The following is a 22,140-nucleotide window of genomic DNA, read 5'->3' on the forward strand; positions in this document are numbered from 1 at the left end:
GAAGTAGGATTGCCCAACCTTCCTTCCGAGGAGTGGCTGGTGGGTTTGAACCGCCAGCCGTCTGGTTAGCAGGCAAGTGTCTTAGCCACTATGCTACTGGGAGCTCTGGTGGCATTAAGAGAGATCAGAGTTTGAACTGTGGCCTTGCCCCTTGGTAAGCTGTGTGATCATGGATAATTTACTGGACTTCTCTGAGCTTAAACTTCCTTATCTTAATCAGTGGATTACTATGGATGTTAAATGAGATTGCATAGCCTTTCCCTTTCCCTCACACCTTCCCTCTACAAACAATTTAGTCCTAATGATAATACAAGGAATTAAAAAGGGACCAGAGTGAGGAAGGTGTCCATGTGGATGACAACCCAGCAAATGCTTTCAAAGCCCAAGTTGTGTTAGGTGGGTACACGTGTAGGAGTCTGACTCAAGCAAAATGTCAAAGTCCAGGCAGGATAAGGAAGACATCCATGGGAGGCAGGGGTGTCACAAAGCCTGAGAGAGGTGGGGAGGGCAACCTAGCCTGGGAAGCTAGAGTCCAGTGGGGTGAAGAGAAATTCCACGCACAGAATATCAGAGTACAAGTTGTGTGAAGAGGACTCCCATAAGAGAATGGCTGGGCATGGAGTAGTGGGGTCCAAGTTGAATGAGGAAAATATCCATGCATAGAGACAGCCTAGGTATGGGGTATCATGTGAGGAAAAAGCATAGTCAGTGATAAGAGTAAAAGTATTCAAGATATTAAGGATGATGGAACAAGGCATCTCACTGCTGAAAAACAGTAATAACAAACAAGAAAAAGGAAAAAACTACAAGGAACTCTGTGATACTGGATTAGAATTAGAGAATATGGTATGAACTCACAGAAACATACACAGCACGACATAGACATATATGTACATGTGTGAGCAACTTCCTAAGAAGAGTGACACAAAGTAACCCAGCACCAGATCACAGTTTCTAAATATCATTTTCCCAAATATGGAACAATGTGACATGAAATAAATCATGACAGTAATAGATTATAAGCCACTAAATAAAACATCTGCAAAACAGAGACAACACCCTTAGTCCATTCTGATATAAATAAATGAGCAAGATGAATAATGAATAAAGTTGAAGCTGGGGGAAGAGGATATCAACGTAGTCTCAAAGTACCTTCCCACAAAATGCTCACTAATTATGGAAGGAAAAAGAAATTTTACAATGGAAAATCCTAGCAGACACTATCATATTCAACTGATGAAAACAAAAATTATCATCAATGGAACAAATAAGAATTGTGTACCACTTGACAGAAAACAAAGAAGAGAACACACAACTTTCGTGACCTATCTGCAACAGATACATGACCAGTATCTAATAAAAACGAAATATCATAAATGCAACCTGAGGGACGATCTACCAAAAAAAAAAAAGCCGATAATCTACCAAAAAAAATGAGTGCTGGCAATGCAATGGTTAGAGTGCTCAGCTACTAATTACAAGGTTGGTGGTTTGACTCTACCAGCCACTCCATAGGAGAAACATGTGCAGTCTGCCTCCAAAAAGATTTACAGCCTTAGAAACTCTCTGTAGCAGTCCTATCCTGTCTTATAATAGGGTCACTACAAGTCCCAACTGACTCGACAACAGTAGGATTATTTTGATTTGGGAAATTTATAAAACTGTGAAGATCATGAAGTCCAGCAAAGACTGAGAAACTGTTCCTGATTCAAGAAGACTAAAGAGACCATGACAACTAAATCCACAACACTCAACTGCATTCATTTGCTATAAAGGTCATTACTGGGAAACATTATTGGGAAAATTTGATGGGGTCTGAGGATTCAATGATAATAGTATTTCAATGTTAACTTCTTGATTTTGAGGTATTTGCTGTGGTTGATAAGGAGCTCTGGTGGTGTAGTGTTTAAGGCATTTGGCTGCTAACCAAAAGGTTGGTGGTTTGAACCCACCAGCCATTTGGAAGAAGAAATAAGGAGCAACCTGCTTCCATAAAGAGTTCTAGCCTTGAAAACCCAATGGGGATCGCCATGAGTCAGAACTGACTTGACGGCAGTGAGTCTGACTGTTTTGGTTTCATTGCAGTTATGACTGTCCCTAGGTGGTACAAACAGTTAACACGATCAGCTGTTAACTGAAAAGACCGGAGATTCATGTCCACCCAGAGGTACCTTGGAAGAAAGGTTTGGCAATCGATTTCCAAAAAACTCAGCCTTTGAAAGCCCTATGGATGCAACAAATGTCATGAAATAAAATGTGTACAAACTGTTGAATACAAAAAAAAAAAAATAATAATTCACAGCCACCGAGTCGGTTCCAACTCATAGTGACCCCTCCTTGAGTTTCTGAGGTGGTATCTCTATGGAAATAGATTGCCCAGTCTTCCTTCTGAGGAGTGGCTGGTGGGTTTGAACTGCCAACCTTCTGGTTAGCAGTCAAATGCCTTAGGCACTACACCACCAGAGCTCCCAAATTGTTGAACAGAAACCTAATTTGCTCTGTACATTTTCACCCAAATTACAATTAAAAGAAAATCCTATGGAACACAGCACAGCCCTACTGTGACACACACAGGGTCAACATGAGTAGGGGGTCACTGCTAACCAACAGGTTGACAGTTCAAACTCAACCAGCAGCTCCACAGAAGAAAGATCTAGCATTTTCTTTCTGTAAACATTATACCCTAGAAAACACTACGGAGCAGTTCTACTCTGCCACAGGAGGTCACTGTGAGTCAAAACTGACACAATGGCACCTGAGAGCAATAAGAAAATGCCCTTGTTCATAGGAAATATACAAAATAGTGAGGTATGAGGGACCCTTATGGTGACAACTTGCTCTCAAATGGTTCAGGAAAAAAAAGGTCATCATACTATACTTTCAAGTGTTCTGTAAGACTGAGAATGCTTCAAAACAAGATAAAATAAAATGAATTGTGCAAGTCACACACTCTAAACAGTGAATGGCCCATAGTGCTCATTAACTGTAGCCCTTATCTATATTTTAGGTATCTTAGTTATTTTTGCTGGCAATAAACTCAACCTGTAGTCCTTTATCTTTAACACTATTGCTATTGTCACTGTGCAAGAAACAAAAGCGCTTGTATGTGCCTCAATTTATGACAGCTACTGAATATAATGATAATAATACTTCTGCCTCAATTTTTCTATAAAATACCATCCCATAAGGTAAATATGGTTTCTACTAGGGGGAAAAAAGGGGGGCGGGAGCTAAAATCCTATTCCAACTTGTTCAATGCTTTGTAATAGATTCTGTAGCTTCCTGAGGAGACCCCAAGTGGCACAAACAGTAAAGCACTCAACTACTAATCAAAAAGTCGGAAGGCAAATCCACCTAGAGTCACCTTGGAGAAAGAGACCTGGTGATCTACTTCGGAGAGGTCACAACTTTGAAATTCTATGCAGTGCAATTCCACTCTACAACACAGGAGGTCACAGTGAGTGGGAATTTGGTCCTTACAGGGCTCCCTGAGAGAAGGTGCAGATAATCACAGACATACTTCTCTTGATAACACTGGAGAAGTGCTGGGCCTGAGTCCTCCATTTATTTCCCAAATGATTAGCAAGAGAAGACTCAAATTCAAAAAATCAAGAACCCAGAATATCATTAGGTGTTCTCATGATACAAACCAAGTCTCTAAAGAGATGACTAACGCTTTTTTTTTTTAAAGAAAAAGGTATTCAAAATTACCATCAATAGCAGATGCTATGTTTTAAACAATAAGTTTTCTTCACTGCCCCTAATTCACTGTTTTAGGTGCCAGTGTGTTGGCTTCAACTCATAGCAACCCTATGTACAACAGAACTCCACCAGACTCACAATCCCTACTACATCTGAGCTCATCACTGCAGCCACTGTGGCAAACCATCATGTTGAGGGCTTTCTCCTTTTTCGCTGACCCTCCACTTTACCAAGCATAATATCTTCTCCAAAGAATGATCAGTCCCCTCTGGACCAGGTTTGCCGGTCCAACAGAGCATGGTGGAACCACTGAGACTATGGCCCCTAGATGCCCTTCAGGTCTGGAACTGAACCCACACCTGTGGCTTCTAGCCAAACAAAAGACAGGCATATGAGTTGAAAATTCACCTGAGGTAGATACACTCCTTGGAGTCATCAATCATGGGAGAAAGAAGGGTTGTTTATGCACAGGGAGACAGCTCAGGGGGTAGGAGCACATGGAGGGACAGACACAGGGAAGAGGTATATATTGGGAGGAAGTGGGAGGGGAGCTGTTGCACTGGGGTAAATTGTAGTCAAAGTCATGAGACAAAGTGTATGTGAACTGTTGTATGGAAAGGGAATTTGCTCTGTACATTTTCACCCAAATCACACACACACACAAAAAAAAGAATGGCCCCTTCTGACATGACCAAAGTAGGTGAGATGAAGTCTGGCCATTCTCGCTTCCAAGGAGCATTCTGGCTGCACTTCTTCCAGGACAGATTTGTTAGTTCTTCTAACAATCCATGGAACTCTCAGTATTCTCTAACACCACAAGTCAAAAGCATCAACTCTTCTTTGGTCCTGCTTATTGACTGCCCAGCTTTCACAGGCAAATGAGGAATTGGAAATAACCATGGCTTGGGTTAGGTGCACCTTAGTCTTCAAAGAGACATCTTTGCTCTTCAGCACTTTTAAGACGTCTTCTGCAATAGATTTGTCCAGTGCAATACCCTGTCTGATTTCTTGACTGCTGCAACCATTGGTGTTGATTGTGGATCCAAGTAATATGAAATCTTTGACAACTTCAACGACCATTTATTGTGATGCTGCTTATTGGTCCAGTTGTGAGCATTTTTGTTTTTTTTACATTGAGGTATAATCCATACTGCACACTATAGTCTTTAATCTTCATCAGTAAGTGCTTCAAGTCATCTTCACTTTCAGCAAGCAAGGTTGTGTCATCTGCATATTGTTAATGAGCCTTTCTTCAATCCTGATGCTATGTTCTTCTTCATATAATGCAGCTTCTCAAATTATATGCTCAGCATACAGATTGAATAAATATGGTGAAAGGATACAACCCTGACAAACTCTCTTCCTGATTTCAAACCATGCAATATCCCCTGCTCTGTTTGAACAACAGCCTTCTGGTCTAGGTACAGGTTTCTCATGAGCACAATTAAGTGTTCTGCAATTACCATTCTTCTCAATGTTATCTGTAATTTGTATAATCTACATAGTTGAAGGCTTTTGCATAGTCAATAAAACACAAGTAAACATCTTTCTGGTATTCTTTGCTCTCAATCAAGAGCCATCTGACATCAGCAATGATACCCCTTATTCCACGTACTCTTCTGAATCCAGCTTGCATTTCTGAAAATTCTCTGTCAATATACTGTTGCAACTGTTTTTGAATTATTTCCAGTAAAAATTTTACTTGTGTTTGGTATTAATGATATTGTTCAATAATGTTCATATCCTATTGTATCACCTTTCTTTGGAATGGGTACAAATATGGGTCTCTTCCAGTCAGTTGGCTAGGTTGCTGTCTTCCAAATTACTTGGCATATATGAGTAAGGGCCTTCAGTGCAGCATCCATTTATTGAAACACCTCAACGGATATTCCATCAATTCCTGGAGCCTTTTTTTTTTTCTGACAATTCCTTCACTACAGCTTCAACTTCTTCCTTCAATACCATTGGTTCTTGATCATATGCCACCTCTTGAAATAGATGAACACTGACCAATTCTTTTTAGTACAGTTACTCTGTGTATTCCTTCCATCTTCTTTTGATGTTAGCTGCATCATTCAATATTATGCCCGTAGAATCTTTCAGTATTGCAATGCAAGGCTTGAATTATTATTTTTTTTTTTTTCCCAGTTATTTCAGCTTGAGAAATGTCAAGCATGTTCTTCCCTTTTAGTTTTCTACCTCCAGGTCTTTGCACATTTCATTATAGAAACTGGTTGTGTCTTCTAGAGTTGCTCTTTGAAATCTTCTGCTCAGCTCTTTTACCTTGTCATTTCTTACATTTGCTTTAGCTACTCTCTGCTCAAAATCAAGTTTCAGAATCTCTTCTGAAATCCATTTTGGTCTTTTCTTCCTTTCCTGTCTTTTAAATGATGTTTTGCTTTCTACATGTATGATGTTCTTGGTGTCATTCCACAATTCGTCTGGTTAAACAATTATTGCTTTGGCAAGGTAAAACAAAGAACTAGTCACAGAAAGATAAAACCATCTCCTTTCAAACAGCCACTATCAAATCTTTTATTCCTACTGGGACTTCATTACTTCCTCCCTGCTGCCAAAGGGCCAGGGAGGCTGCATCTTCTGACCTCCTCTAACCCCACAAAAGGAAGAAAGAATCATCATCAGTAGCACAAGGCCTATTCCTGCAAGGCCAGACGTGTTGCCTCCCTCCAGCCCTTTCACCAACCCTGACACCAACTGTTCCTCCCACAGCACCTATCACCTCTCTGCTGGGTTCAATAATTCTCTGTAGTGGCCAGACAATACTCACAGATTATGGGGTTTATTAGGGAATCAACAGACTACAATTCAAGTTCAGAAATGCACTCCATGTCTTGCAGCCAACTATCTCACTCAGCAGCCGGCAGTTTCAGTAGCACATCGTTCTCTCAGCAGTGCGTGTCTCTCACATCTCTCTCTCACCAGTGCATGTCCCTCGCATCTCTCTCTTAGCAGCATGTGTCTCTCAGGAGCATGTGTCTCTCAGGAGCACATCTTTCTCAGCCAGCAGTTAGAGAGACTCCTTCTGCCTCTAGGAAGGCTCCTTTTGAGCCTGGCAGAGTGGTCAAACTAACCAATCTCAACATCAGAATTCTATACACCTGAGAGAGAGAACTTCCCAGAAAACTGCTTTGTGCCACTCTCAACAGAAATACCTCAGGTGGGTAACTTTAACAATCAGGAACTACTCAGTTGCTCATAGCAAATTCCACCACAGAGTTTACAAAGACTTATGGCTAGAAAAGCCATGCCAGGTAATTCACTACATTGCACCTTTTTAACTCATTGGTCTCAGGCAAGAAGGTAAGGGGAACTGAAGGAATAGAAGAAACATATATACACAGAAGGGTACAGTAAAATGGTGTATAGTAAAATGGCACTTGACAACAGAGTGAACTTGAAGAGGGAGGAAGATGGAGGAAGGGATAGACAAGAATTCAGCAAAACCTAATTGCTACACAGTATGTCTGTTTTGCTATAAAAAGCACAGATCCATTTATGGAATTTTTTTTTTTTTCTTATTTTGTTTCCCTCAATTTGTCATTTAAGTACTCTGACTAGGCAAATGTCATGTTTCACATCACCACTTATTTATTCCTAAATATTGTTGGATCAATTTCATTATGGCCAATGAAGACATTTATCTTTCATTCATAGCAAGTATTGTATATTTTCAAAGAATTTTACTATCACTATTCTAAGCAGTACTCAAGCTTCATATGTCAGCACAATTAACCACATGGTCAGATGGTCTACATGGCAAAATTTTACGGCATTTTCGGTAGTTTATGTTTTGCTGTTGGATTTAACAAAAAAAAAAAACTTTTTTTTTCAACCTTTTCTTCAGAAAATAAAATTTATCATTATTTTTTGCAGTTTCAAGAAGCAACAAAAACTTGACAGCTTACAAAAACTACCTGCATGGTAACTTTTACCACCTCCATTTTGCTGAAGTGGAAACAGAGTTCAGAAAATAAATGTCTAAATAAAAAGAATTGTCTTACCCACGAATAGACAAAAAAGATCAAGCGGGATTAGAACTCAGGCTGCCTAGATCTAAGGGGGGTAGAGCACCATCTTCCAGCTGGCCATTCATAATGGCTATGATGTACTGGACAAACATAAATGCATCTAAGGACAATAAAGAGCCACATTTAACCACATCCCTATGCTCATCTCTTTTTATATGCCACAATCACCCCATTTTAATGCAACCAAGGACACTGGTGTTTGGATAAATGTTTATAAAGCTGAATTGGCTTTATGTATTAAGACTGTGAGCTGAAATTTGTTGACTTCATTAAGTATTTAATCAGATTTGGGATCAAACCCTTTAAACAAAATACTCTCGCAGAATATGCTGACAGCAGAAATAAATGAGGGCTGTATCTTGTTCATATGTTGTTGTTGTTATATGCCCTCAAGTTGGACCCGACTCACAGTGAACCTTCTTTGGGTTTATGACGTGGTATGACTATGGAAGTAGACTCCCCAACCTTCCTTCCAAGGAGTGGCTGGTGGGTTTGAACTGCCAGTCTTCTGGTTAGCAGTCAAAATGCCTTAGGCACAACATTTATATAGCAAACATATATGCTACCTGGGTACAGAAATGTCAAACACACTCATGAAGAAAAGCCCAGTTACCTAAGTGCTCAAAGTTCAAGTCAGAATTAGATTGAAGCCTCTCTCATTTGTCAGCCTCTTGTAGCTTGCATCCTGTTTGTAGCTAGAAACATCTGTCCAAATAATTTTGCCCAATTAAGTTTTGCTCCTATAATGCCATGGCTAACACAATTACAGACACACAATACTTTACTGAAGATTCTTTTTTCTTGGGAGGGGGCGGTGTCAGTAGATTTTCAGAATTCTCTGGGTTTTAGAAAGGTGATTACCCCATAGAGTATGTTGGGACCTCAGCAATATCTGAATAACAACCCATATTCTTTCATATTAGTTTTTTTTTTTTTTTTTCAGTAAAATGTATACAAATTCACACAAAGTCAACTAAATTAAGGATAAAAACAGCCTCACATCAGTCTAGGGCATGTTTCACCACTAAATGAGTTTTAGCACTGTGGACAGTTGGAGCTCTGTGTCAACTTGGCTAGACCCCAGTTCTGTGTGGTTGTTTCCATGATGGGTATCTATTCAGGGGGAGTTTCCCTAGGGGTGTGGCCTGCTTCCAGGATACCCAGGGACATCCTGGGAAGAGTGACATTCTTCTGTGGATCGGGATTCTGTTGTGCTACCTACAACTGTCTGTGAGTGAGCAGTCCACCGTTTGGCCTGGAGATCTTGGATTCATCATTCGCTGGAGTCAACAGCTGGTGTGCTGCCTGCCAGCCTTGAGCTTCTTGGCCCCTGAGGTTGCAGAAGCGAAGAAAAGCCTCTAGCTGGATATTTGCTCCAGGGACTTAGGACTTGCTGGCTTCTATACGTTTGTGAGCCATTTGCCTAAGATAAATTTCTCTCTCTCTTTATATATGTATAAGCTTTGCTGGTTTTTGTTTCTCTAGAGAACCCATTCTAATACAAGCACCAAACAGTATAATCTTTTCTCTTTTTCAGCTTTAGGATTTCATAACTGAAGATAAAAGATTGCATCTATATTATCATGGATGTTTTATTAGTACTAAGGACTGTAACTCTGAATAGAAAAATAAATATAAGTAATTCCAAAGTCATTTCATGACAATCACCAACAAATCCATCTTCCACAAATTTTAAAAACAAAGAACTAGAGTACAGAGATCAGTATTTCCCTCTATCATACATATGTTCAATAAAGTAGTAATACTGTCATAACCAAAATAGACAGCTAGGTCTCTAGCAAAATATAACAGTTAGAAAAATAACCACCAGATTAGGGAAAAAATAAACAAGTAGCAGAGGACTGAGGTTTAAAAAGGATGTATAATAATTGAAAAAAATCTCAAACTTTTAGAGCTAGCTGGTATGCTAAATAAATTATGGAAAATTACATAAATCAGCTTTCAACTACTATGAGAAAACTAGCTATGAAAAATAAAAACAATTTCATCATAAGTTTCGGTTTCAACCACTTACTTGGTGTAAAGGTCCTGCATTTTTTAAGGGGAAGTAAACAGTCATCAAAGTTTATAGTGACAGAATCAACACTCCTTAATTTCCAATGGTCTTACTTAGAAATCCAGTATCTCACAAGTTTATTGCCCAATCAGAACAGTTTGACATTTTCTTTCACATTAACTTATATTTATTTACATGACTCAGGGTCATATAAGAGTCAGCATACAGCACATTCAACCATGACTACACACTAATCCACACATTAACATGGGGGAGAACTATACCAGAAACCAGCTCATCACACAGCCCTACCCCTTATAAAGTAGAAACACAGACCAAAACACAGGTGAATTCTGCACGGATAGCACCCAGAGCATTCTAAGAATCAGGTCAAAAATAAGCCAACCAAAGGAAACACACAGATTTTCTCTACTCTGTTAAACTGTATACACACTTTCAATCATTTGAGCAGCTGTGGGAACTACAGACCCAACCCCAATCTTTAGAAATACAAAGGGACTTCCAGGTGAGACCAGTAAAGGAGGGCCATAGGCCACATGCACAACTCTGCTCAATCTGAGAGTTGTCACTAGCTCCACTGTGGTACATTTTTACAAAGGCCTCTACTCTTTGATTGTGAGAAGTTTGAGATTTGCCTCAGACTTTACATTTAAGTAGATTACTTCCATTCAAGTCATCCAGCACTCCTCAAGCCCTTCTATATACCAGGCACAAGCTGGGCACAGGGAACACAAGTGTAGAAGAGAATGAATGGCACTAAAAGGTCAAGGCATTACTAGAAGGGACTCAAGATGCAGACCTTATAAACAGGCTGCTACAGGTACATCTTTGCGTTACTTTCCACTAAGCTGAAGATAAACATTATCCTTCTAATACATTCCTAGCCTGCATTTTAAACAAAAGTAAAAGGAAGTATCACCCTGGATGACTTCCAGCAACACACAATGAAAAATGAGACAGGAACCTGCGTGTCTCTAGCTTACATAGGTAAGTTATAGACCACCTTTAATAAGCATTCAGCAAAAACTGAAGATACTGGATCTTGTGATATTGTGAGATACGGGATATCTGGATGTGTAACAAATATATAAAAATAAATTTGGTTGGTTGTTATGAATCTGAGATCTAAACATTAAAATGTAAAAGATATTTAGCTAATTTATGAATACAATATCTGACTTTGCAATATGACAAATATTTATCAAGTAGTTAAATAAACCTGACCATCACTGAGATAATATATAAATCCAAATTCAAGGGTTCAATACTTCACCAGGGCAATAATAAACTGAGACAAGACTCTCAACAAAATTCATATATAAACTAAAAATTTCAAAATATAAGATGCTTTTGAAATATTATCAATGCCCAACTTCTTTGTCATCAGAACTTGTCATACTTTTGAAAAGGATAGCTCAAACCTGACTGTTATCTAAAAAAAAAAGAGGTGTTCATTATACTATTACTACTATTGTGGTCTGGTATTTGTTGACACAGAAACTGACTGAATGATATATATCTATAATTCCCAACAAAACTCTTGATGCAGCCTCATATATCATAGTATATAATGTGTTTCCTTTTACTGACCCTAGAGTGACTGTCTAAACCACACTCTAAACTTTACATGCAGTTTCTCAGCATCTACTAGTAAAAAAAATTCACTAAAACAATACCCATTTAACATTTAATGTAATTCTTTCACTAATTTCTTTGAGCCAACCATCTCTTATTTATTTCTAAACCTTCATACATACAGGTATATTCTGGGGATTCAGAGCACAGACTACTTGATCACCTACTAATATTCCTTTTCTCAAATCCTTAATAAAATATGCAGGCCCATGACTAACATCAAGTAAATAAGAACACTCTTAGGAAAGTTCTTCTGTCTGCTACTTTAAACTACAGTCCATTTTAGATATAAACGGAGAATTATTTCTATTAAATTATTTTGACCCTATTGTTTTTCATGTAAAAACTATTAATAATTCTAATTGTTAAATACATCTTACCAAGATGGCTAAGTATGGATGCATCCAACTCATACTAGTAATCTTACTAGATATTTCAGTGAATGTTACTGGATTTTTATTATCAAAGGGAACAAAATAAATAAGTAACCAACTAACTTTCCATAAGTTGTCCTAGCCCTTTCAATATGATATCACAGAAAGCTTGACTGAATGGACATCAGGGTAATAATCTTAACAATTCTTTATAAGCTAGAAACACAGACCAACTAAATTTATGTCTTTCTCTCTCCCTCTTTAGACCTAAATGTTTTCACTTCTTTCCACCTTAATAAAAGGAAACACAAATAATAAGCTGTTCTAGATGCCAAAGATATTAATTACACCTCCTCCCAAAGAAGTTTACTATAGGACATTTTAATCGTATAAACCAGGAGCTGTAGTGGTTTCATGCCTAAGGCTTTTGATTGCTAACCAGAAGGCTGGTGGTCCAAACCCACCAGCCATTCCTCAGAAGGAAGATAGGGCAATCTACTTCAGTAGTAATACTGCCTCAGAAACCCAGGAGGGGTTGCTATGAGTTGGATCCAACTCCATAGCACTGAGTTTGGTTTAGTTTTTTTTTGGTACTAGTATATACCTAGATGTGTGAACACATAAGCACGCACATACATACACATGCACGCAAGTGAAAAAAGCAAAAGTTATCAGTGAGTGGGTCCAAGTGCCTCACTTACCTTGTCTCAGGGTTGTAGCCTAGTATGTAGAAAAATGAATCCACTCGAGCTTTAAACTCTCTTGCAGCAAATATGTCAGAAAAATGGGAGATGTTGCACTTCCCTCTGAAAATGAAGAACAACAAAACATTAGTAATATCCTTGATAGCTTTGCAAACTAGTGAAAACGTAATGAATGAAACCTGAATCCACAGTACTCTAAGAACATGTAGACTCAAGCTACAAACTCCATACCTCATTACCTATTCAGAAAACTGGGATTCCTCAAAAGTCGTAAAACAAGGTAAGTCCAATAACATATATATTGCCCTTCTATTATTGCTTCAGTACAAAATTTTACAACTTAATTCCCTTTAGCTTCCCATTTAGCTATAAAGTAAAATTAATTAAACCACAAAGCCAGATTGTGGCAGGACTGTGATGAAAAGACATTAAACAACCTAGAAATAAAGGATGAATAAGGAAGACCGAAAAAGAGTTGATGCTTTTGAGTTGTGGTGCTGGCGAAGAATGCTGAAAGTGCCATGGACTGCTAAAAGAATTAACAGATCTGTCCTGGAGGAAGTGCAGCCAGAATGCTCCTTGGAAGCAAGAATGGCCAGACTTCGTCTCACCTATTTTGGTCATGTTGTCAGAAGGGACCATTCCCTGGAGAAGGATGTCATGCTTGGTAGGGTGGAGGGTCGACGAAAGAGGGGGAGGCCTTCAACGAGATGGATTGATACGGTGGCTGCGATGATGGGCTCAAGTATAGCAGGGATTGTGGGGATGGCGCGGGATCGGGCAGTGTTTCGTTCTGTTGTGCATGGGGTCGCTATGGGTCAGAAATGACTCGACGGCACTTAACAACAACAACAACAGAAATAAAGGGGGGAAATTAAAATCATAGTTCAATATTTCAACAAAAATTCAGTCTAAAGACTTTCTAAATCATCAAAGCATAATGTGCTTTTTATTCCCGCTTCATAATGACAGGCAGAAAAGTACAATTGTTAAAGCACAAACTGATACCATCTGCTGTTTCACTGGAAGACAGCTTGTAGCCTATAAATATTTTTTTCTCTCCCTTAATATGCAAGAAATAAACTGAATTGAAAACTAAAACCTAGAGGATTTTAACTTTTTTTATATAGATGAGATTTAATACAGTATACAGTGTCCAAATTTTCAGGTAAGATTAAATGATTATAAGTGGGAAAATATTTTCCCATAGAAATGCTGCAATAAAGAACAGTAAGGTTTCTAGACCCATATATCAGCAAAAGCTAAACCATGGTATAGCTAGATCCTCTGCAGTGTTTCCAGGCATTCCAAGTACCAAATGCTAATGACAAAAACATTACACCATGCAGATGTGCCCAACACATACACACACACTCACTCTCTCTCTCTCTCTCTCTCTCTCTCTCTCTCACACACACACACACACACACACACACACACACAGAATTTCCAGGGCTGTCAAGGAGACAGGGTAATTGTAGCATCCTCGTTGGTCACAGGAGGTAACTCTTGAGTCAGGTGGAAACCATAGGTTGGGATTAGATTAGATGAAGTTGGAGGATCAAAGCCACTGTTTATAGTACATGCATGAATGCTTCCAGGCACGTAGTCTCCCACTGGTTGAGCATGTTTTCTATGCATGTAAGGATGGCATCAGTGTGAATATTAACAATACGTAACAGCTAACAGCCAAGATGTTAATGACAGGAACTGGCTGAAGGAGTATCAAATGGGAATATTCATTCATTTTCTACTAAGAAATTAAAAGCAATGTCCTTCTTTCCCCCATGGGCTTAAGTAACTGTAACCAAAGCCTCAGTAACAAGCAGGCGCTAAGATGGACTCAGATCATTTCTATTTTTTAAACTAAGTAACAATGCTGTTGATTTATAAAAGTCTCTTTGGGAACTACAGATTACAAAATAATCTAAGGCTATTGAGCACTTAAATTGTGGCTGATGCAAATGAAATGAATTGAATTTTAAAATTTATGATATCTTAACTGAAATTTAAATGGTCACATGTGGATAGTGGCTATCATACTGGAAAGCACAGATGTATAGATCACAGAAAGCTCTATCAGAAGTACTGATTTGGAGAGAACAAAATCCAGTCAAAGGAAGATATAGACTAGGATTCAACATTCCAGGCCCAGACTCTGTCTTTCTAGTATTTAACTGGAACTAAAATGAGTTTCTGGAAAAGAAAAAGTAGTTAAGATCATATTTACAGATGAACAATCTCTTTACTCTAAAACTAACTGCTATGTATCCAAGGTAATTTAATCATTAAAACCTAGAAGAAATAGATAAACACCTTTATCAAATAAATAGAGATGATAACACCCATTATACCAACTGTATAAGGATACTAAGGGCAAATAAGACAGTCTATAAAACTCTGTGTACTATTCAGTGTTACATATAAAATATTTGTTCTATCACTGTCATTACCAGAGTGGCATGTTAATAATAAATATATTCTGTTTTGTCACTTTTAAATCTGGGTGATTAATCAATATATTAATTAAAAGTACAGAAGCTCTTGCAACCAACAATTCTAAGTGTCTCTTAACATAAACAAAGGCATAGGAAATCAGTTATTTTAGGGCAATGTTTTCTCAATTCCAGTACTACTGTCATCTTGAATGGAATAATTCTTTGTTGTGAAAGGCTGTCCTGTGCACCATAGAAAATTATACGATATTTAGCAGCATTCCTAGACTCGATCCATTAGCACCCCCCTATACTGTGGCAATGCAGTGAATTACTTAATATGGTCCTTTTAGCAACAGTCCTCCTCCATTGTGTGATATACTGTAAATCTTAGCCTCTATACCTAGGGGTGTGTGTGTATATTTATTTATTTATGTGTATATATATTTGTGTGTGTGTGTGTGTATATATATATTCATAAGGTTTTCAAACTTTACACCTCAACATAAAGGAAATGAAAATCCTCACAACTGGACCAATAAGCAGTATCACGACCAATGGAGAAAAGATTGAAGTTGTCAAAGATTTCATATTTACTTGGTTCCACAATCAACACCAATGGAAGCAATAGTTCAGAAATCAGACAAGGTACTGCATTGGGCAAACATGCTGCAAAAGACCTCTTCTAACTTGCTGAAGAGTAAAGATGTCTCTTTGAAGACTAAGGTGCGCCTAACCCAAGCCATGGTATTTTCAAGCACCTCATATGCATGTGAAAGCTAGACAATGAATAAGGAAGATCCAAGAAGAGTTGATGCCTTTCAGTTGTGGTGTTGGCGAAGAACACTGAAAGTGCCACAGACTACCAGAAGAACTAAAAAAAACTGCCCTGGAGGAAGTGCAGCTGGAATGCTCCTTGGAAGCAAAAATGGCCAGACTTTATCTGACCTACTTTGGTCACGTTGGCAGAAGGGACCAATCCCTAGAGAAAGATATCATGCTTGGTAAAGTGGAGGGTCAACTAAAAAGGAGAAGGCCCTCAATGAGATGTATTGACACAATGGCCGGAATGATGGTATAGCAAGGCTGGCTCAGGAACAAGCAGTGTTTCGTTCTGTTGTACACAGGGTCGCTATGTGTCAGAGCCAACTCGACTGCACCTCACAACAACCACACACACAAACTCACATGTATGTATGTATGTATGTATACACATATACACACACACGTGTGTGTATGTGTGTATATATATATAATGTGCGTATATATATGTGTGTGTGTGTATGTATATATAAAGCACTTTTTATTGTGATTTGGGTGAAATTTTACAAAGCAGATTTGTTTTATATTCAACAGTTCTTACACATTTTGTCTTGTGACACAAGTTACATTCCCTGCAGTGTATCACCTCTCCTCACACTTCCTTCCCGTGGTTACCCCTTCTCTGTGTGCTTGCCTATACATTCCCGCCACCCTATCTTTCTCTCTGTACAAAAGCTCCCCCTCTGAGCTCCCATGGTTGATTTTTTCTAAGGAGGGCACTTCCTTGGTCGAGGTGTTCAGCTTGTAGGCTTGTCTCTTATTTGGCTGAGAGTTAAGCCATGGAAGTGAGTTCAATTCCAGGCCCAAAGGGTGACTTGGGGTCTTAGTCTTGAGAGTTTCACCAGTCTCTATCAGACCAATAAGCCTGGTCTTTTTGATGATTTTGAATTTTGTTCCACGCTTTTCTCCTACTGTATCCAGGATCTCCAATTTTGATCCTTTTCTCAGTAGATGGCATTGGTAGCTGGGCACCATCTAGTTCTTCCAGTGTCAGGGTCATACAGACTGATATTTTCATGGTCCATTAGTCCCTTGGACCAAGGGTTTTCATATGTCTTTGATTTTCTTCACTCTTATTTGCTCCAAATGAGTGAAGACTAATAGCTGCACCTTAGAATGCCGCTCAAAAGCTTTTAAGACCTGAGTCACTAGTCACTGAGGTAAAAATACAGTATTTTGTACACTATGTTGTACCACTTGAGCTTGATGTTCCCCATGCCTGTGGTCCCCAGTCCACAGATCCAGCAACTCACTCCCTCAGGTTGCTTAGTTGTGGCTAAGACGTTATCCCAACTTTGCCTCCCTGTTAGCTTTAAATTGCATATGGACATTTTTATAGCACATAGAAATACATATGTAGGAATATCATCTCACGAACCTACGTATGGTTATGGTTATATTCCCATTTGCCTATCCATACCTGATCTTCCTGCCTGCCTACCTATGTATTATCCACCTGTGGATTAGAGTTTGCTATTAGTGATAATGCAGTACTGTGTGTGTGCAATAGTGTTTGCCTTTATTGCTGTACCTCTCTGTGCGTATCTTCGTGTCTTCCTTTTCGTTAGTGTTACTGTGCTAGTCACATGCTTTTGTTATACTGAGTTTTCCTTCACCCAAATAAAACCTGTGTCTTAATTATCCATTTATTTTCCCTGCCTTTCCCACTCCTCCCATCACTGGTCAAGAACAAAGAAAATTTCATTCCCTGTGTAAATCTTTCCTTGACTTTTTATAATAATGGACTCATGCAATATTTCTCCTTCTGATTGACTTATTTTACTCAACATAATGTCCTCCAAGTTCATCCACATTATGAAGTGATTCGCTGATTCTTCATTATTCCTTAATGTTGCATAGTAATCATTGTGTGTATGTACCACAATTTAGTTATCCACTCATTTGTTGGTGGGCACTCTGGTTGTTTCCATCTCTTTAATATTGTAAATAGTGCTGCGATGAAGATGTGTATATAATATATCTGTGTCCCAGATTTCACCTCTTCAGGAAATATTCCTAGTAGTTGAATTGTGGCATCCAATGGTATTTCTACTTCCAACTTTTTAAGGAAGCATCATACCATTTTCAACAGTGGCTGTATCATCTTACAGTCCCACCAGCAGCGGATGAGAGTTGTAATCTCTCCACACCCTCCCCAGGGTGTCTTTGTTGAATTTTGCTATTATTACTGGGGTGAGATACCTCATTGTTGTTCTTATACCTCTCTATAATGGCTAACGATCATAGGCATGTTTTCATGTGTTGGTTGGTTGCCTGAATATTTTCTTTGGTGAAGTGTATGTTCATATCCTTTGGCCAGTTTTGACTGGATTGTTAGTCTTTTTGATGCTGAGGTGCTGAAGTTTTCTACAAATTTTAGACGTAAGTCCCTTGTTGGATGTCTTAGCCAAATATTTTTTCCTAATCTGTAGATTCTCTCTTTACTCTTTTGGAGAAGATTTTTGATACACAGAAGAATTTAATTTTCAGAAGGTCCCAGTTATGGTGGGATATATCAAAAGTCAAGTCCTTACTAGAGGATGTGACTAAAGTCACCATCTTTATTTTCCTTAAGGGCAAAGTCTGCATTTTATATATATATAGCAAAGTCTGCATTTTTTATATATATATATATATACACACACACACACACACACACACACACACACACACTCTGGCAAAGTTCAGTCTCTTTCTCTGGTTCTGTATCTGGTTCATCATCATCTGACCTCCAGTTCTTGGGACTTGAGACAGCAATGACTTGTCTGACCTACTGTTTTGGATTTGTCAGCACCTGCAACCACATGGATTGCCAGACGCTACAACTGTTGTGAGCCATTTCCTTGTCAGTGTGTGAATTCTGTGAGCTGTTACAAAGAAATATAAAACCTTAACACAGAAGGACAAGTACTGAGGGGAGGAGGAGGAGTTGAAGTTAGAGATGATGAAGTAGTAAGCAGTTTGGAAAAGGTGGACATTTGGTACATGTTTAACCTCTGCCTCATAGGGACCAGCCTTGTACTGATATCTCTAAAAGAAATTATATGAGCAACTGTTGTGACAATCAACCACCAAACAGACATGGGTGAAGGGAAAAGCAATATAACAAAAGCATGTAACCAGCACAAAATCTCTAAGGAAAAAGAAGACGCGGAGGGGGGCACAAGAGGTAGCGACAATAAAGGCAAATATTACAGTACAGAGTATACTGCATTATTAGTAACAGAACACATTAATACATGGGTGGATACAGAGGCAGGCAGGCAGGAAGATCAGGTATGGATAGGCAAATGGGAATATAACCATGACCATACATAGGTTTGGCAGAAAGTATTCCTACATATGTATTTCTACGTGCTATAAAAATGTCCATATGCAATTTAAAGCTAACAGGGAGGCAAAGTTGGGATAACGTCTTAGCCACAACTAAGCACCCTGAGCAAGTAAGTCACGGGGCCTGTGGGCTGGGGACATCAAGCTTAACTGGCACAACAGAATATACAAAAGTATTGTGCTGCATCTTATTTCAGTGAATAGTGACTCAGGTTTTAAAAGCTTCTGAGTGGCCATCTAAGATGCAACTATTAGTCTTCACTTGTCTGGAGCAAATAAGAGTGACGAAAATCAAACACATATGAAAACACTTAGTCCAAGGGGCTAATGGATCATGAGAGTATCAGTCTGTATGACCCTGACACTGGAAGAACTAGATGGTGCCCAGCTACCAATGTCAACCACTGAGAAAAGGATCAAAATTGGAGATCCTGGATACAGTAGGAGAAAAGCATGGAACAAAATTCAAAATCATCAAAAAGACCAGGCTTATTGGTCTGATAGAGACTGGTGAAACTCCCAAGACTAAGGCCCCAAGTCACCCTTTGGGCCTGGAATTGAACTCACTTCCATGGCTTAACTCTCAGCCAAATAAGAGACAGGCCAACAAGCTGAACACCTCAACCAAGGAAGTGCCCTCCTTAGAAAAAATCAACCATGGGAGCTCAGAGGGGGAGCTTTTGTACAGAGAGAAAGATAGGGTGGCGGGAATGTATAGGCAAGCACACAGAGAAGGGGTAACCACGGGAAGGAAGTGTGAGGAGAGGTGATACACTGCAGGGAATGTAACCTGTGCCACAAGACAAAATGTGTAAGAACTGTTGAATATAAAACAAATCTGCTTTGAAAAAAAAAAACAAATCTGCTTTGTAAAATTTCACCCAAATCACAATAAAAATGGAAAAAAAATAAAAACCAAACCCATTACCACTGAGTCTATTCTCAATCATGGCAACCCGTTGGGTTTCAGAATACAACTGCTTCATAGACATGTCTTGGCTGTAGTATTTATGGAAACAGATCCACAGGTCATTCTTTTGTGCCACCATGGCGTAAATTCAAATTGCCAAGCTTTAGGTTAGTAGCCAATCACAAACTACTAGCACCATCCAGGAATCTAAGTGACAATCAAAAAATGCCCAAATATTGCCAAATGTCCTCTGAGAAGAGTAAAATTGTCCCTCATTGAGAATTGTTTTAGCAAAATCAAAAAGGACTAGGAATAGAAGCAAATCATCTGATAAACAAGTTTGAAACTACAGTAAATGAGATTTTCTCTACTAGTATGTACCCTACCTCAGAGAGAAGGGACCAATCCTTGAAGAATACCATGCTTAGTAGAGTAGAGGGTCAGCAAAAAAGAGGAAGACCCTCAACAAAATGGATCAACACAATGGTTGTAATAATGGGCTGAAGCATAGCAATGATTGTGAAGATTATGCAGGACCAGGCGGTGTTTCATTCCATTATACATAGGGTAACTATGTACAAACTTGAGAGCATCTAACAACAATTTGTCCTCTACCTATTACTGAATACATACATGAAGGCTATTGATTTTTACATGTTAATTTTATATTCTGCTATTTGACTGAATTCTTGGTGGTACAGTTTTACCATGGATTCTATGAAGTTTTCCAACTGTAACATCTATCATCTGTGGTTTTCCCTCTTCTTTGGCCTTTCTTGTGCCTTTGATGGCATTGGCTAATACTGCTAGTACACGTGGAAATAATGGAAATAGCTGACATCCTTGCCTGGTTCATGATCTCACTGGAAACATCTCTAGTATTTCACATTCAAGAAGATACTACCTTTAGGACTAAAGTTTTTTTCTTTTGCCACATTAAGAAAGTAACCCTCAATTTATATTTTTTCCTGAGGGTTTATATCATAAATGGTTACTGAATTTTATAAAAGGCTTGCACGGAGAAATAGTGGTTAGGTTCCAACTCATTGTGACCCTATGTGAAATAAAATGCAACAGTGCCTGGTGGTCCTGCATCATCCTCACCAGCGTTGTGTTTGAGACCGCTGTCAGAGCCACTATGTCAGCCCATCTCAATGAGTGTATTCATCACTTTCAGTGACTCTCTACTTTACCAAGGATGGTATCCTTCTCCAAGGACTGGTCCCTCCTGACAACATACCCAATGTACATGAGATGAAATCTCCCCATCCTCTCTTCTAAGGAACATTCTTGGCTATATTTCTGGTAAAACAGATTTGCTCTTTCTTCCGGCAGCCCATGGTATATTTAATATTCTTTGCCAACACCAAAATTCAAAGGCATCAATTATTCTTCAGTTTTCCTGATTCACTGTCTACCTCTTCCATGCATAGGTTGCTATTGTTAATGTGACATCAAGTGAGCTCTGACTCATAACAACTCTATGTACAACATAAAGAAACACTACCCAATTCTTCACCGGCCTCACAATGCTTGCTATGCTTGAGCCCATCATTGCAGCCAATATATCAATCCATCTAGTTGAGGGTATTCCCCTTCAGTAACACTCTACTTTACCAAGCATGATGTCCTTTCTCCAGGGAATGGTCCCTTCTGACAACATGACCAAAGTAGGTCAGATGAAGTCTGGCCATCCTCGCTTCCAAGGAACATTCCGGCTGCACTTCTTCCAGGACAGATTTGTTCGTTCTTCTGGAAGTCCATATTACTTTCAGCATTCTTTGCCATTACCACAATTCAAAGGTATCAACTCTTCTTCAGTCTTCATTTTTCAATGTCCAGCTTTCACATGCATATGAGGTGACTGAATACACCATGTCTTGGGTCAGGCACACCTTAGTCTTCAAAGTGTTATCTTTGCATCTTAGCACTTTTTCAACAGATTTGCTCAGTGCAATGACATCTGATTTCCTGACTGCAGCTTCCATGTATGTTGACTGTGGATCCAAGTGAAACGAAATCCCTGACAAGCTCAATCCTTTCTCCGTTTGTCATGATGTTCTGATGTTCCTTACATGTACAGCTGTAAGGATTTTTGTGGTTTTTTTTTTTTTTTTTTAATATGAAGGTGTAATCCA

At 38.9% G+C, this 22,140-nt stretch overlaps 1 protein-coding gene across 1 annotated transcript in view; it reads right to left on the bottom strand.

The window, feature by feature from the left end:
* Positions 1–22,140, bottom strand: part of RERE (arginine-glutamic acid dipeptide repeats) — a 470,759-nt gene that overhangs the window by 250,342 nt on the left and 198,277 nt on the right. Inside the window, exon 6 of the mRNA XM_042781181.1 lies at positions 12,500–12,604. Coding sequence (XP_042637115.1) covers positions 12,500–12,604 — 105 coding nt within the window. The remainder of the gene's footprint in view (positions 1–12,499; positions 12,605–22,140) is intronic.

Source organism: Orycteropus afer, unplaced genomic scaffold, assembly GCF_000298275.1.
Source record: "Orycteropus afer afer isolate SDZICR_OR568_19922 unplaced genomic scaffold, OryAfe1.0 scaffold00094, whole genome shotgun sequence".
In the NCBI taxonomy this organism is placed as follows: Eukaryota; Metazoa; Chordata; class Mammalia; order Tubulidentata; family Orycteropodidae; genus Orycteropus; species Orycteropus afer.